Raw genomic sequence first — 17695 nt, 5'->3', positions numbered from 1 at the left:
TGCAAATTTCTTGTAGTGCACCATCTGACTCCAACTTCTTCATTACTTGTTTCATAGCATCAATAAGTTGAGTTTCCAACCCAAGTCTATTGTTATATTGATACTTAGGGTTCAAGTAGTATGTTGAAATATGACATATAGAATAGATGTATTGTCAAATGCATAGGTAATTAGTAAATAATAATACTATGAATTAATGAACATAAAATAAATTTATTCACCAGCCTTATGCAGTGGATACATAAGTTGATTCTCCCAGCGAGCATTTATGATATCTAAGAAGTGTTTGCTACTGCGAGGAGCCACACTATAGATACTATCTTTCATCAAGTCTATTGCAGCATATAGGATTGGCATGGTTGGGCCCTTCAGAGCTGAGTCAGTAACATGTAGAACTTTAACTATTGGCTCCAAAACTTTCACCACTTTACTTAGTTTGGCCCAGAAGTCCTCAAATGACATTGTTGCTTGTGCTTCCCTCCCATTTGCAGTCTTGGAACCCTTCCATTCAAACCACTCCTCAGAAGCAAGCATGCTTCTCAGCCCAGCCTTCTTTGTCTCAATGCTTTTGAGGGCAATATAGTTGGTGGCAAATCTTGTGATGCCAGGCCTAACCTAGTCACCTCCACATTTTTTCCTCAATAGATTGAGTGCATAGGAGTGATTGTATACAAAGTTGGTGACTTGTCTTGTACTTTCAACCACAGTCTTCACCAACTTTAACTTTCCCATATCTTTTAGCATTAAGTCAACGTAATGGGCTGCACAAGGAGTCCAAAAGAGCCGGTACTTACTATTGTTCATCATCTTCTCACCGGCTAGCTTGAAGTTACTTCCATTGTCCGTTATAATCTGGATAACATTCTCAATACCCACATCTTTTTCCACTACTTCCTTTAACAATCTGTAAATATATTTTGCATCATTTATCTCTTTGGATGCATCTACAGATTTGAGGAACACTGTCCTCCCATCACAATAAACCATGAAATTGATGATGAACTTTCTTGTAGGCCCAGTCCATCCATCTGCCATTATAGTCACCCCATATGTCTCCCACATATTCCTCATCTCACTAATGTACTCATCAATCTCACTCTTTTGTTGAGGTAGATAAATATTCATTACCTCATATGGGGTGGGGCCCTTGAATCCTGGGCCAGCCTCTGCAATGGTATCTATCATGGTATCATAATGGGGGCCTTGTGCAGTGTTTGCTGGGATGGTATGGTATAGCATCCACTTAGCTATTGATTCTTTAACCAATCCCTTCATCCCCTTCCATGCTCCTTTGATTCTGGGTTGACTGCTTCCTTTCTTCTTATGCAATTTAGGATCAGATGTTGATGATGGTACTGGTACTGGAAGAGGTGTTGGGGCTACCTTCACACTTTGTGATCTTCTAAAGGATTCAAAGATCTAGGACCTCCAGAACTGCCAGCTCCTCCACTACCCCCTACTCTTTGTCTCTGCTGATCATCTTGAAAACTTACTCTACTCCTTGAAACAGTCCGCCTAAAATCCCTAGCCTCCTCTGCTGTTTGTATGTCATCAGGTATTGCAATGTCCTCCTCATCATCATCAGAGGAGTCATCATCATCATCATCATTGTATTGTCTTCCTCCTTCCATCGAACTCCTCACTGTATCCTCAAGTTGTTCTCTTATCCTTTGCTTGTCAGCCTTTCTCTTCTTCTTTCACCTTAAACTATCACCAATCTCCCTGGCTACTTTAGTAGGGACCATATGACAACCTACAACATCTTTAGATCCTCCAGTCAGATGTTGTTTAAGTCTACTGGACCCACCTCCCATAAATTGCATGTGACAATAGTTACATATAGATTTTCTCTTACCCCCATCAATGGGAGTGCCATGTAACCATGCAGTGTCACCCCTATGCTGGCTGGCTGGTCTCTCTTGTTCCCTCTGTTCTCTTTGTTCCCTCCGCCCCCTTTGTTGACTACTTTCCCCCCACCTTTTGCTTGCCCTTCGCACGTTGTCTATCACAATCCGCCATAATGATACTTGTTTACTGCAATGTAAGTAACACAAATAATTAAAAAACTTAATGTAGATGCACTTCAATTGACACTTTTAGATTACTAATACACTTGTATAGTTATTTAATATTTTTTCCCTAACCCTTATATTTTTCACATAATTAAAATCAATTTTTTTATATATAATGTTAATATAAGTATTGACCTAATACAACAAAACCAAAAATTAGTAAACATAATATACATGTAATGTATTTCAAAACATATAGAAATAATTTTCATATTTTTTCATTATTTTTTAAACTTAAAACTCATATTTTTCCTTATTTATTTCTGTTTATTTTTTATTTTTTATATATTTTTCTTAATTTTCAAAAATTAAAATAATTATTTAAGAGCAGAAAAATAAATCCGACACCGTGAAGCCGTAGATCGGCCATTGGTGTCTAACATATATTTAATTCATTACCATCTAAGTCATATTACCCCTAATTATTTTCTATTTTAATTGTAGGAAAATGAATTTTTAAAACCAAAAAATTAAAAAAAAAAAATACATATGAAAAAAATTTCGACACCGTGAGGCTATAGATCGGCCTCCGGTGTCTAACATATATTAATATCATCACCATCCAACAAAATTTGTACATAGTTTTTTCAAAAAAATAGTTTTAGAGAAATAGAATTTACCTTAAATAGTGGAAAAAAGCTTGGATGATGAGCTTAGATGACCCTCCGATGAGTTTACCGGAGAAAATCCGACAACAATGTGCTTGAACAATGGCTAGAGTGTTGGATGAGAGCTTGGAAGAGTGGAAGAATAGGCAAAAGACTAGAATTCCTTAGCAAATGTAGCTCTCAGTCGAAATATGGACCGAAATCTACGAAATATTGTATTAAAGCCCCCCTTCACGTGACACTTTAAGCCAAAATACCATATTTCGTCGATATCTCGTGAGATATAGAGATATCGTCGATATCTTGCGAGATATCGTCGATATCTTGCGAGATATCGACGAAATATGATATTTTTTTCATTTCGACCTGATTTCGCATCTCGATAAGCTCGAGATATACGAAATTAAGCGATATTTCGACGAAATATCATGAGATTTTGATCCTGGATGCTCTTTTCCCTCATGTGATATGGTGGCACTAATTAGTTCTGAATGTTTACCACGAAACAAAACAAAACATATGGCATTGTTGTTCCAAGACATTCAATTAGTAGGTTCCACAATACAATAATTCATTACTTTGATGTCAATTTTGTTGATGATTACAAATAATATTCCCACTTTTGAACTTGTATGTCTTATTCTAGGCGGGGGCATGGAATGAGGGATCCATGGGATCGGATCGGAATTGACTGATATCAATACCAGTCCGATCTTGGATCCAAAATCGATATCGAATCAAAGGTAAAATGATAAAAAATCAATTTAATGAAAAGTAAGGATAGAAATCAATCAATCCCGGCCGATCAATCCAGATCGATATCGGCAGAGACCAATACAGATCCTGATACGAATATTTCAATCCTTGGTGGGGGGCTGGAGATGGGGGCATGGTTCAAGGAATCGGTATTCCTCACCAATACGGTCAGCTATATCAGCTGGTGGTGAATGCTTGCCAGACACCTCTTTTAAGGAGTGTATGACCACGGTTTTAAAAATCATGAATAGATTGATTCAATCAATTCTGACTAATCCCAACCGATTTGGATCAATAGACAGGTTCAAAACGTCAACCACAAGAATATCTCATCCACCCGCCGCAACAAATCAAACTATCCACCAATAGAGACCATTGTCCTTTTCATAGGAGAAGGAAACCCCACGAAATCATTGTCATTATTAATCTATTAGGACAAATGTTTAAAATATATCTCTTTTTATTATACCCATCACATCGCCATCATGATCGACAATAACATATATCTCATTCCCCGTTACTGAAGCAAAACCGTCCCCTCCATGATAATACCAATTTCATGATTATCTTATCAGATAGGAGCTTCTCTGTTGCAAAAATAAAAGTTCATCGAACATAGACGGTTAAAGGGATGTGAAAGATAGTACAGCATCAAAAGCTAAAGTAGAAGGAATAATTGAAGATGGCTAAAGAAATGGGAATCAAGATGAACCTAAAATATAGCAGAATCAGTTAAATCCCAAATATTTTCAGTGATGGCCCCTTTACACCTAAGAGTACCACATTTGATTGCTAGGGCCTGAACAAAGGATATAGCAGAATCAGTTTCATCCACAATTTTCCAAGAAACCCAGTTTAAAGACATTCAAAAAGGTACTAATATTAAGTAATATGCCAAAAAAATTCCAAGGCTACATTCAGTTAGTAGCTCCATCAGATTGCTTGAATTTGTTCTGATCTCCACCTTCTTGATACCTCAAACTTGAACTTCTTGAAGACCTTGAAATAATCCCCACGCTATTGCTTCCATACGGTCTCCTACACCATCATAGTTAGTTTCCCACAAAAACCACTTGATTATCCAAACATAATACAACTGCCCAACTCGCTAAACAATTGTTTGCAAAATAATCACACCACTCACAAAAAGAGATGCATGATCCTCAGCTGGTACATTGGAAATAAAATCTAGAAAAAAGTTATACTTTAAAGCAGAGCATCATTATGAGATAAATGAGAACCGAACATAGGAGCATTAAGGAAAGGATTGAGATAAATTAAGAACCTGATTCCAATGATGAACATTAGAGAGAATAACATATTGAAGACCTTACCCCACAAAAAGGATATGATTGCCCTGGTCCCAAACAACACCAAAGAACCATAGAACCATTTTCATTCCGAAGCTGAAGAGACATTTGAATTCCCATTAGAGAAAAAGGAAATAAAGAGGGACAAGATGGAAGTGTTTGCCCAGTGTTCTGTCCGAATGCCTAACACCTCAGCAGCCCAAATTCTTTTAATGAGAGGGCAAGAGAAGAACAAATGCCAATCAGTTTCCCTTTCCTACTCACAAAAAACACACACATTAAATCATCCAAAATCCATTTTGCAATTCTTCCTTTTGTAGGGATCCCAGCATGACAAACTCGCCATCCAAATGTCTTAAATTTTGGGTGTATGCCCAATTTCCAATAAAAGTGTCACCATTTACAAATGGAACCATTAGTGAAACCATTTCTAAACTGGTCTATATTGCTTCACAGTTTGGATGCTACAGCTTTTGCAAACAGTTTCTCAGACTTTGAAATGATGCATGTTAAGGAATCCCTACAATGTATGCTCGGGAGAGGGAGGGATCTTTATGATCAAAGAAGCAATATGGAAGGGAAATAAAATATTGATCAAACAAATATTCCAAGAAGAACCACTAATCAAATAGACCACCCTGGTGTACAGATTATTTCTAATGCGATCCCTGGGATAGTGCACAATGGTAGGTCAGGTATCCAAGGGTTAGTCCACAATGGTCTATATTGCTCAGGCTTAGGTTTTTAGGCCCAAGTTGCACCCTTATAACTGCTTTTGTAGGATATATGTAGGGGTGTCAAAACCTATCCCGAACCGACAAAACCGAGCCGAATAGACCAAAATCAAATTGAACTGAAACCGAAATGATTGGGGTTTTCCGACACCGAACCCAAATCGGACCGCATCGATACTGATAAGACACCAAAACGAACTAAAAAAAAGGAAAACTAAACCAAACCAATATACCCTGATAAGAAATCGATACCAGTCCGAAATTCATAAAAACACTTTTTTTTTTCATACTTCTAAATATATTTATATGGAAAACCAAAACCAACCCGAAACGAAATCGATAATAAACCGATAAGAAATCAAAATCAAACCGAATCCAAACCGGTGCACCCTTATTGGATCATGTTTTGAACTCACTCATTCTCACACCAAAACCGGTGAAACCAAGCCAAAACCAATCCAAACTGACAGATTGACACCCCTGGTTATTGTTCTTATGAAAAGAATTTCAATTGGGTTAATGGGTTTCTCTCTCTTTCTCTCTCTTCTATTCCATTGTTCATTGAAAACGAGATTACATTCTCTGCAATCTGCATTATCTTCCCCTCTCAAAATGCTCTTATAAGGTTCGAAGAAAGGCTTTGTGAAGCTCCAATCCGCATTATGTTCCCCTCTCTTCATGCTCTTCTAAAGGCTATGCAAAGCCCCAAAAGTGTGTACCACCTCTTTTTCGATATCTCTTCATAACCGCTACCTCTCTGTTTCCAACCCCAAACCCTAGAATCCCCAAAATTATGTGATTCTTTTTTTTTGTGGTCACCTGAGCATGGGTGTCAAATGGGACGGTTCCTTCCTGGTTCCGGTCCCAAGGAGGTCAATCCCAGAACTGTCCTGTTTACTGAACCGACCCAAAACTTGGATCCAGTCCTGTTTAATAATGGGACAGTCAGGTTTCGGTTCTTAACAGTTCTAAGCAGTCAAAATCTCAAACATTCAAAAATTACAAAATTCCTAAGTAGACAAATAAATATCCCAAGCATACAAATAATTGAATACATTTCTAAGCATAAAATAATCAAACATCAATTCTTAAGAATACAAATACTGAACAAAACCCAAAATAATTGATAACCCTTAGTTTTTCTTTATAATTACAATATAACTCTTATATAAGTTATAATTATTAAGTATTAACTAATCATAAATAAGTATTTTAGGCATGTTAAATAGGTCCTAGCGGTTACGGTTCTAATCGATTCCTTATTGGGCTTTCGGTTATGGACCCGTTGGGAAACCAGTCCCAGAACTGTTCCGTCCCATTTAATAATCGGTCCCAAAACCAGCTCCCAGAACCATCCTATTTAGTTATGGGACGGGTTGGTTCCGGGTTTTAGCAGGACGGTTCCGGTTCCAAATTCTTATTGATACCCTTACACCTGAGTAAACGGTTCGTTGATCTTTGAACCAAGATTTGTTTTTTCCTTTTCTTTTTATGGTGTACTTAAATCATGCTCTGTTTACCGTGTTCTATAATCGTTTTTGTTTATGATTTATCCATTGCTTGGCTTTCATAAATGATTTTCATGGTCCAGTGATCAGTAATTTTGTATAGTGTATTTTGGAAAATGTTTAGAGGAGAATATATGACTGTACTACCTGGTTTTACTGATTCTTAAGTTTATTGATCTATTTTTGTGGTTCTTTATTTGCTTCTTAATCGGGAGTGTAGAGGCTCAGTGGCTTCAATCATTTGTATGCTTCCAACTTCGAGTCCCACTGTTGAAATAAGCCTATAGTGAAACTTGTTCAAATGGTTTAATGGTGTGATATCTTGTGATGCGATTTACTGTATCAGCACTATACCTGAAAATTTGTCCATCGAATTGCTGTCAATACATTGTTTGGCTTTTTTGTTTGAGCAATTGATTGTTATTCTTAGTGTGTCTTTTAGAATTTCAAGAGTTAATTAATTTCTTGGTTTATGTTTTCTATATTTTGAGGTGGGGTTCAATGTATTAAGTATTGTTTTCTATGTATGGGAGATAGGATCAATGTATTGGAACTTCTTTTCTTGTTTGGAGTTCTAAGAGTGCATTTAATACTTTTTGAAGTAATAAACAACAGCCTCTTCTCCCCCCCCCCCCTTTCCTTATATAATAATATTCGTGGGTTGCTGTTACAGCTTACAGCATCCAGAACATTGTGAAAAATCCTCTCTATGAGAAACCCAGGTGAGATACAAGTGCTGTGAGACTCAGCAAATCCAAGTGGGACTCCTGCAGATTGGCCTAGGTGGGACTCCTACGGCTGGTAGGCTGGTGGGACTCCAGATCTACAACTTATCTATCTTCATCTTCAACCTCAAAGTTACAGCAGCACCGTTTTGTTGCAGGTTAGCATGTATCCAACCCCTTACAATTTCACCTTTTTAAATCTGTTAAGATACTCAGTCCCTGCAGCCACCCTAATTAAACTCAGTAATGTAGTCCAAGATTGGATGTAATCCAACTAGAAGCCAAAAACCAGGATCTGTTCTTGGATGGGTAGTTCGGCTAGGTCAAAATAAGTGATTTTGATCAAATTAGGGTTAGGGTTTAGTGGGGTCAAGATGGTAGGATTAGGGATAGTTGATGTAGGGGAGTCTTCCAGTGAGGGTCCGGTTAAGTTTTGATGGGTTTAACACTGCAAAATTGAATCAGCAACAGAATTGGAGTCTAGAGTTAGGGTTTTGTAAGAAGGGAGAAGGTGGAATATTAGGGTTTGGCCAGTCAATTTGGGCTGCAAATTGAATTGAGTTTCCTTTAGAGGGAGGGGAGTACTCGGTCCAAATTTGGTAGATTTCCTACGGCTGGAATGGGTGGGCAGTGAATGGATTGTGGAGGAAGGTTTAGAGATGGAGGGAATTCTAGGGCTTTATTGTTTAGAGGATTAGAAGATGAATGGCTAGGGTTGGGTCAGATTCAAACTTATTGTTGTTGAAGAAGTACTTGGACAATAGCTTGTTTGATTGAAGATCCTTGAAGAAAAACTAGAACTTGAATGTAGCAGCAATGGAGAACAAGAGAGCTTGAACGAACCACTCGGGCTTCACACCTCAAGGTGTCGATTGGATCAAACACCAATCCCACCAGCCTTGATCAAACACAAGACAAATCTTCAATGGAGAAGAAGACGAGAGCAGCAAAAGCTTTTTCATTAATCAAATTTTGTGTTTGATGCTTCCCCCCCCCCCCCTTACAACCTTATATAAAAGAATCAAAAATAGACTCCTACATTAAAAAATAAAGACCTAACCCAATTCTTAACCTATTAGGTAACCTAAACTGACTAGGAAACTGAAATAGACTCAAAACAGAGTCCCAATCTAACCCAACTAAACACTTAAAAGAAAAACTACTAAAGTCACTTAAATTGAACCAATGGTTCAAACCAGCTTTGGACCGGTTTAATTAAAAACATAAAAATAAAACTAAGTATAAAGAAACCGTTGTTTCAGTCTTCTTGGGATTGAAAAAGCGTTACAGTTTTCTAGATCTATATTCATGCTGAGTTTTAAAAAACATATTATTGTGTCCAAATATTAACATTATATGTTTGTTTTTGTAGGAAAATACTATCTTGTTGATTCTGGATACACACACACGTCTGGGTATATGGCACCTTTCAGGAATATTTGATATCATCAAGTCCAAATATCACCATACTAAATAATATGACTGAAAGAGTCACATTTGTACCCACCGGTGTTAAATTAAAAATAAGGCACATGGAATGTAGCTACCAACATGAAGCACATAGGAGATTTAATGCAATTTGAAAGAACAGATTCTGTTAACAAAAGCATTCCCAAAACCAGTGACGATAAACTTCCATCATAAAGGAGTATAAGACAGCACAAAAACCTCAAAGTAAGCCTACTCCAAACTACTTTAGGGCTGATTTGGCATGATTTCTATTTCAATTTCATGGGGTTATTTTTATTTCGAAAGTTATATGAGTTTGATTTCTACATCTTATTTCAATGAAAGAGAAATCAAATTTCACTGAAAGTCTGAAATAGGTGGGAAGCCGTTTCAATTTCAAAATTGAAATTCCATCCATTCTTTTTTGCGCCGGTCTTTAATAAGCACAGGCTAAAAAACGGCTCTTTTGATGAGCAAACTATTCATTTCTCGTAATGTTATATAACGAACAAGATACTACAACAAAAAATGCTCCACATTCCTCATGGACTCTCTCTCTCTGGTTACTATGACAAGCTCTTTGGTTACTACGAAAAGGTTTGAAATCCGGCAAAAACATCTCTCTATTTGGTTAATTAAGGTTTGTAGTAATGTTCATCCATATATATATATATATATGGTTAGGGTTTGTAGTAATGTTCTCGTGTCTCTCTATTTTTTCTCTCTCACCATTGAGCTCATTGAAAATGGTTAGACAATGCAAGGTTGGTGTTTCGACGGAGGAGGTGTTGCACAGAATAGTCGAGAAAAGGCTCATGCAAATCGACAGTCAAGGATAATCAATAATCTCTCTGTTCTTTTTCTCCATCTTATCTCATTTTTTATTTATTTTTGCTATGTCGTTTTCACTTGGATTGTTGGGCGTTTCAATTTTCCAAATGGAACTCATTCACTGGAATTCCTCGTCAAATAATTTACCCTTATGGGTTTTGGTTCTGGTTCCTCTCGTTATTTAATTGTTCATTGAGATTGGAAAGCTTCGGCTGTGTTTGGTATGCATCATAGTTGTCACGGCGTCACGGCGATCCAAGTCGGTGGAGGGGTGTCACGTTGATATATCGACATGGCGAGCATGTCGACCATGTTTTATTTTTTATTTTCTCTATTTTTAATGTGTTAATAGATGTATACTCAAGCCATGTTTTATTTTTTCTCTATTGTTTCTCAAGTTTTATGAAGAAAATTCAGAAATCGAAGAAGAAATCGAAGAGGGAAAGAAGAAATCGAAAGAAATCGAAGAGGGAAAGAAGAAATTGAAGAGGGAAGAAGAAATCGAAGACAGGAAGAAGAAATCGAAGAGGGAAAGAGAGACAGGAAGAAGAAATCAAAGAGGGACGCCATGGCGTAGGTCGCCATGCAACCCTCTCCAGCACCAGGACGCCAGGGCGACGCCATGACAACTATGGTATGCATTCCCACTTTGAGAATGCTCCCATTCTGAAAACGTAGAATGCATTCTTAGCTGAGAATGCAAACACTGTTTCGTACATGTTTAGTTTAAAAGCATTATTTATTTAAGAATGTTTAAGTATTTCATCGAACACCTCATGGGCATCCAAAATTAACAACAGCAATGCACAGACGAATACAAAACCTTTTTTTTTTAGAATTTCATCAAACTCATGGGTAAAATTTGCTGAGGCGGTTAATTAGCAAAATCTGCACGAGAATTTAACCTCTCTCTGTTCACGATTCCTGATTGTTCGGCTCCAGAGAGATTCAAAACTCGCCAATTCAATTCAGCATTTGATATTTATATCTGGATCCTCTCCCCTATTTCCTCCTGCATCCACTATACTCCACCAAAAGTTCTTAATTTCGTATTCAGAATTACTCCTCTCTCTTTCTCAACTTCAATCAATTCCATTATTATATACATATAAGAACAAAATCTGGGTATTTGATTCCTGCATTTAGTTTTTACTTCCACCGCATTGCATCTAAAGTTCTTAAAACCTTTTTTTCTCCCTTTTCATCGCCAATCCAAGGCTTCAGATCTACATTTATTTCGATTCTTTCGAAGAGGTACCTTATTAAACCTTCATAATTAATTTCTTTCTGTAGATTCAGTTGGTTGCGTCACTCTCACAACTCTCTCCATGAGTCCAAACTGTTTCCACCTTCTCACTTTTCTACTGTTACTCTCCATCACATATCCATCCTTAAAACCATCCCATCCCATCTTTGGTTGATCTTGGAAAACAATGAAGAAATCAATCCTCTTCGTTTCATTGATTCTTCGGTTGATACGCCTGAGTTTCCTATGGCATTGTTGTGTTGGACCATACGGAGGAGTCTCAGACTCTACTCGTCTCTTCTCGTGTGGCGAATGTTGCGCTACTCACAGATTTACTTTTGCCGTCGCTGCAGATTTGCCCGAGATCCCACCAAGGCACCGACTCCAGCCCCTGAAAGTGGAGGAACCCACTCCCCATGCTTTTTAAAACAAGGCATTTTCATTTTGTCTTAGAACATGGAATGGGTTACATGGTGCGTTCCAGAATTGGCCGCGGTTCTCTGATGCATTCCAAGATCCAAGTACAAAAATGGATAACAAACACTAATTTTATTACCTCAGAATGCGTTCTAAGCTTAGAATGCATACCAATCACAACCTTGGTTATTTGATTTAAGAATGCCACCAAATTTTTTTTTTCTTTTATCTGGGGATTTGGCTTCTATGGTTCCAATCAGTTGGCTGAAATTGGTTAAAGCAGAAGGGCTGAGGAGCTAAAGACTTGAGAGATTCAATTGGTAGGCTCATCTATTCGTTTTAGTATCAGCCCTACCTATTAATGAAGGAAAATCTTTTGCATTTCTCTTTTACTTGATTCAAGCTGGTGTTTCGGTACCAACTCATTTATTTAAGGGGTTGTCCTTCTTGTTGTATTTGTTGTTTTTTTCATTCGCCCCTGCTGCACCCCATCCTACTAGAAAGGAGTACTAGTGGTTGGGCCCTGTTCAACAAGAGAACAGACTAAAACATTTGGTGTTCATAGATTTATCATTTTAGATTTGTAAACTGAATTAATCTTATATAATATACTTTGCCTTCATTGTTGTCTTTAAGACTTTAGACAAAGTTCTGTCTCTGGTGGCTGTTATTTGACTTTTGGATTTCTTTATCATGCTTTTTTCTGGAGGTCACCATTACTCAACTTTATCTTCCATGTGTATGTTAGCAGCATATTCTTGTAGAAAGAAAGCGTAGTTTCAATCTTCTTGGAATTGAAAATGCATTACAGTTTTCAATATCCATATTCATCCTGAATTTTAGAAAATGCATTATTGCATTTAACATCATCCTTAGTAGGCTCTATCTCTTTTTTTTATTTTATTAATGACACTTGAAATTTCAACTTTATATGTTTGCTTTTATAGGAAAATACTATCTTGTTGATTCTGGATACACACATACACCTGGGTATATGGCACCTTTCAGGTTTATTCGATATCATCAAGTCCAAATATCACTAAACTAAATAATATGACTGAAAGAGTCACTTTCAGTATGCTCTGTTAATAGGGGTGGTAGATCATCACATTTGTACCCACCTGTGTTAAATTAAAAAAAAGGCACATAGAATGTAGCTAACAACCTAAAAGCACATAGGATATCTAATGTAATTTCAATTTAAGAACAGATTTTGTTTAAAAAAACATTCCAAAAAAAAGTGACGACAAACTTCCATCATAAAGGAGTATAAGACAGCACACACAACTCAAAAAAAAGCCTACTGAAAAATACTATTAGGTTTGGCTTCACAAATTCTATTCCTGCAGTCCCTCTATGTGGGGAAAATTTTCTTCACAACTGACAGATAAATTATATGCCCCTTTCTCATCACCCAAGTGCATTAGTATTTAGTGCTAACAAAGGAAAGACAATTCATGTCTTCACCCTACTTTTCCTTTAGTTTGAATGCAAACAGCTAGAAACTTTTATTAATTGCATTACGACTTTAGACAGTTGCAAGAATGGAATAATTATTCATGGGAATTCTTTAGATGAAACTATAATTTATAAGAGCAAGAGTGTAAACACACAAACTAACAAGGAGGGAACAATTGTAAACATGATATAGTAGCTAGCTTAAAGTGTAAATCTGCTCTACCAAATTACCTTTGTTTCTTCCTTCTTTTTTTATTCAGCTCCATCTTTGGCATCAAGTGAAATGAGACTCCCAATGCTTACTATATGCCTGCTGTCATGAGGCGTAAGATTACTAGCCCTTCCTTTATGGGGATCATAAAGCACCAGCGCTCCTGAACACTTCTCCACCCCTGGACCTGTCTCAAGTAGAACTTCACCCTTCTTTGAATAGCATATAGGCCTGATGCACTCATCAAAATACCCTAATACCGATGGTTGTTCGATCGAGAACTGTTTCTCCCAAGAGTCCTTCACGCCATAATCTTTCATCACCCACAACTCAACACAGACCTCGGAGAAGTTACAGAGAATGCTGAGTTGTCCTCCTAGAACCCCGATAGTCATGTGAAACTTATCGTCCACAAAATGGGGCAGTGGCACCTCTCAATACACATCATCTTTAACATCAATGGAAACAATCACATTGGGGGCAGTGTTGGATCCCATGACTCCCGTCTTGCGATATACAACCCAATGAAAAGCAGAATTTGTAAAAACCCCAAGTCTGAGTTCGATGCTAAGGAAGGGAATGTCCTCGATTCTTCTCCATGAGTTGGTGCTGAGAGAGTAGACCTTCACCTCCGAGACAATGTACTTAGTGTCATCAAAGAAACCATCAGGAGGATAGAACTGTAAAACCCTTATCACCTTGTAATCGTCGGTGGTAGGGTCGTAACCGAACCCATAAGCAGTGACATGGGCATAGTAGGAATTAATGGGAAACTCTACAAGCGTAAAGGGCAGCTTCTTATGCGTTCTTGTAGATGGATTCCAAAGAAATGTGTCGTACACTTCTTCTTTTCGGAAATCAGAGACAACGCCATCGTCGTCGAACATACATAGTAAGCCGTGACAGGAAGCCAATATACGGTATCCTATTGGAGACTTGAACGGGCAATTCAGTTCTACCGCCGCTTCTTGTTTGCAAACATTTAAGTCCACATACAAGAATTTTGGGTATCTCTTTAAAATGAGGATGAGGTTGGTATTGGTTGCAAGGGATCTGCTGAGGTGCATTTGAACAAAATCAGGATCGGTTATTAGAGCATACCACAGTTTGCATACACTCCTAAACCTTAAAAGAGACTTCACCGGAAGCCTTGAAAAAATGACCAAGATGATGTCCTCGGGGAGATTCTTGGTTAGCATTGCCTCTTCTTCTCTTATCTTCTCATTCAATTCACTCTCTCCCATGGCTAGGAACTAGGGCTTCCTTCGAAGAGAAGAAATAAAATGAGACTACACAAGCAGCACTCCACAGTCAGCACAGAGGAAGTGAGGAAAGCAGGGCGGAAGACGATAGGTGCCTTTTGCTGTTAACTGAACCCTATAAACTGAACCCAGAATGGCATTCCCGTCCATGCTTGCTTCTTCCGTGGGTGGATGGGTGGGTATCGCTCTTTCCTTCCTCTAGTTCGAGAGTTGCAGGAGCAAGAAAGGGGCTTCCATTAGAATTGCAGCATTAGTAGTTGTAAGTAGCACATCGTCGTGCTCTTGAAGTCTCGAAGTCTCAAACCTAAATCGGACAAAAATCCACAACCCAAATTGGACTTGGCCTAACTCGGTTAAAACTCGGATATTGAGATTGAAGGGGTGTTAATTGGAATCAACATCGGTTATTCACAACCTAGATCGGGCGATTCTAACAAATTCCAATTCTGATTTTTAAATCCATGCTCCCTACAGTTCACCAACTGCACTAGACAGCTGTTGTTTGAAGTACAGGAATTAGTTCATTCTTTGAACAAAATAATAGTAGAATGAGACTTCAATAAATAAAAGAGAAGGGATGTGAAGCCACGGCCAAGGAGTTGCAATTGGAGCGGGTAGCAGTTGCAAAACCTCATTGTGAGCACTCTATAGTTCTTGAGGAGTAATGTGCAAACGGTTAGTATACTCCAGACCCCTAGCAATGCATGTAATGTTGGCTTCCAAAAGTTGTCATGTGTCAGTTTATCCTACAGCCATCAAAATTATACGTTCTGCTAACAAAAAAACCAAAAACTCCACCGTGATCTGTTTAAAATAGAGTCGACAAATCCTACGCACTTCAAAACATGATAGTGTGACACAGAAAAGCTACGAGACCCTAAGAGAGAAATATTAAAGTTAAAGTTATTCAATACATCAGTGAGAATAACAGGGGTGAAGGGAGAAATAGATAAATCCAACAACCATTTAGAAACATTCCTGGGGACCTAGTGTGGGTCAAGTTTCGAAGAACCATGGACCACTTTGTTTCGGAGGCACCATATAAAATAACACATAATAATAACAACAGAAAAGAACCACGATAGAGATTGTTTGTCTAGCTGCCTAGCAACAAAAGTAGTAGAGCATAAAGTTTCCCAATAAGAGGAAGAGACGAATTCTGTCCTTGTGCCCAATCAGACTTGCAGCCTAGATCCGCTTAACCCATTCACAGGATAGAAACACATATCAGATGGATTCAACACATGATGCACAAAAAAACACAATATGGATCAATCGGTATCCATTTCGAAATAATCGCTTTGACCAGAATTCTTGCATGTAAAAAATGCCAAAAAAAAAAAAAAAAACACTTTAATTTAGGATGAAGACGAAGCTTCCAAAAAAAGTGCCACCAGGCAGAGCTCACAGGAGACTGTGAAGAGGATACAGAAGAACATAAAAGTTAGCAGCAAGCTTAGTAGAAAATCTTCCATCCTTAGAAAGCTTATACCACCATCTATCATCAATATTAGAGATGGGAATATCAATGATTGAATGAACCATTATAGTTGGTAAGGTTAAAAATAGAGATGGATAATTCCAATGAGACATATTATTAATGAAAGCACTAACCAACGATCTTGTCACACCCTGAATTCTGAACTACCGGAATCTGTGATCAGAGCGTACAAATATGCTCTCGCACTACCACAAGGATCACAGATGCAGTAGTTAAGCTAACTCGTCCACACCGCACAGGACATAAATGGTCAGGAGAGATTATAATATAATAAATCAGAGTAACGAAAACTAAATGATAAAATAAATAACATAACAGTCGATGTTTATCCCTGTTCAACAACCCGTCACATACATACTCAAAACCATGATATCTTCCCATCAAAACTTATGTATTACATAGTATATAAATAATACATTCTTCATGACGGGACTCAAAATGATAAAATGGTAAATATCCAATATGAGTAAATATCCAATATGAGTAAATAGCCAAAAACAGGGGGGTGTAATTTTCTAAGTTAAGACTAATATATCCAAAAAGGAGCCACCGGCCAATATCTCAAGAAGCTACTCTCCTAAGTAGCAAGTCTCGCAGTAGCAATCTGGTCCATGCTCCGCTTCCTCAGGGGTCCACCAGTCCTCGCCACCGCCTCCCTCAGGGGCCATTGGCTCCAAGCTGCTTGGCTCCACCATACCTGCATCATCATCTAAAAAAAGTTTCCACGAGGGGTGAGCCCCACTGAGCCCAATGAGTAAATCGAATCATGCAAAGGGTTACAACATGCATGGATGATAATGTTATGATGCATGAAACAATGATTACATATGTACCTAACTCTAACCTCTAAGTCAGGTATACTACTACTGCAACACCCTAGGTAGTATCCCCGGTCCCCCCATCTCTCACACGCGGATGGCCTATCCAGCGATGTCAAACCCGAGTTGCGCTGGGAGCCTGCCGGTCCCGGTCCTCGATCGGACTCGCCGGTCCCAGCACCTCAATCGGTACACAGTGGTTTACCCAGCAAACCCCCAAAGTTAATCCCACTGCCACGGTTCCGGTCCTCGCATCGGAATCGTCGATCCCAGCACCTTAATCGGTACACACTGGTGTCCCCGTGGAGAATTATCCAACACGTAAACCCCTGTTGTCAAGGGTCATAGTACGGGGTACGATATCGACCTAGCCAACGACGTCTAATACCTAAAAGGGGGTATGTACACGTGTAAGCCAGAAGCCGAGTCCATAGTCCCTCTGTCAGGCTCGCTATCATCTCGCTCCCTCTAGCTTTACACGCACACATACAGTCACAATATACTTATCGATCCCAAGCTCGGCGCACACTACGGCACTTGGATCACATCACACTCACATATGTTATCATCATTAACCATTCCCACATTTCAATATGATGTCATATTCATTCTCACAACCATATAACCACATTCATTCTCATTCATGTAATACCATGTTTATCCACATCATGCATCTATACTTTCTCACACATGTTCATTCTCATCACATAATGTTAAATCCGTGCCCAAAACCCGATTTGAAACCTGATCTGACCACCGATCTGGTTTGAACCTTTTGTGTAGAACCGG

At 38.4% G+C, this 17695-nt stretch overlaps 1 protein-coding gene across 1 annotated transcript; it reads right to left on the bottom strand.

Moving 5' to 3' along the window:
• Positions 1-13321: 13321 nt before the first annotated feature.
• On the bottom strand, positions 13322-14545 carry LOC122668684 (F-box protein CPR1-like). Its single transcript, XM_043865219.1, has 2 exons — positions 13949-14545; positions 13322-13759 (listed from the first exon to the last, which is right to left on the bottom strand). Exons 1-2 carry the CDS (start codon positions 14522-14524, stop codon positions 13367-13369), a joined length of 969 nt encoding a protein of 322 aa, XP_043721154.1. The 5' UTR covers positions 14525-14545; the 3' UTR covers positions 13322-13366.
• Between the last annotated feature and the right edge of the window lie 3150 nt (positions 14546-17695).

The sequence above is a fragment of the Telopea speciosissima genome, chromosome 7 (assembly GCF_018873765.1).
Source record: "Telopea speciosissima isolate NSW1024214 ecotype Mountain lineage chromosome 7, Tspe_v1, whole genome shotgun sequence".
Taxonomy (NCBI): domain Eukaryota; kingdom Viridiplantae; phylum Streptophyta; class Magnoliopsida; order Proteales; family Proteaceae; genus Telopea; species Telopea speciosissima.
Note: the sequence above shows the minus strand (reverse complement) of the source record. Positions and strands in the feature narration are given on the sequence as shown.

Bases quoted from the DNA above. Each gene is read 5' to 3' on its own strand.
- LOC122668684 (XM_043865219.1), bottom strand. From the start codon at position 14,524: ATGCTAACCAAGAATCTCCCCGAGGACATCATCTTGGTCATTTTTTCA. The intron at 13,760-13,948 runs GTCTACTCTCTC...GATGTGTATTGA, and splicing joins ACATTGTCTCGGAGGTGAAG to GAGGTGCCACTGCCCCATTT.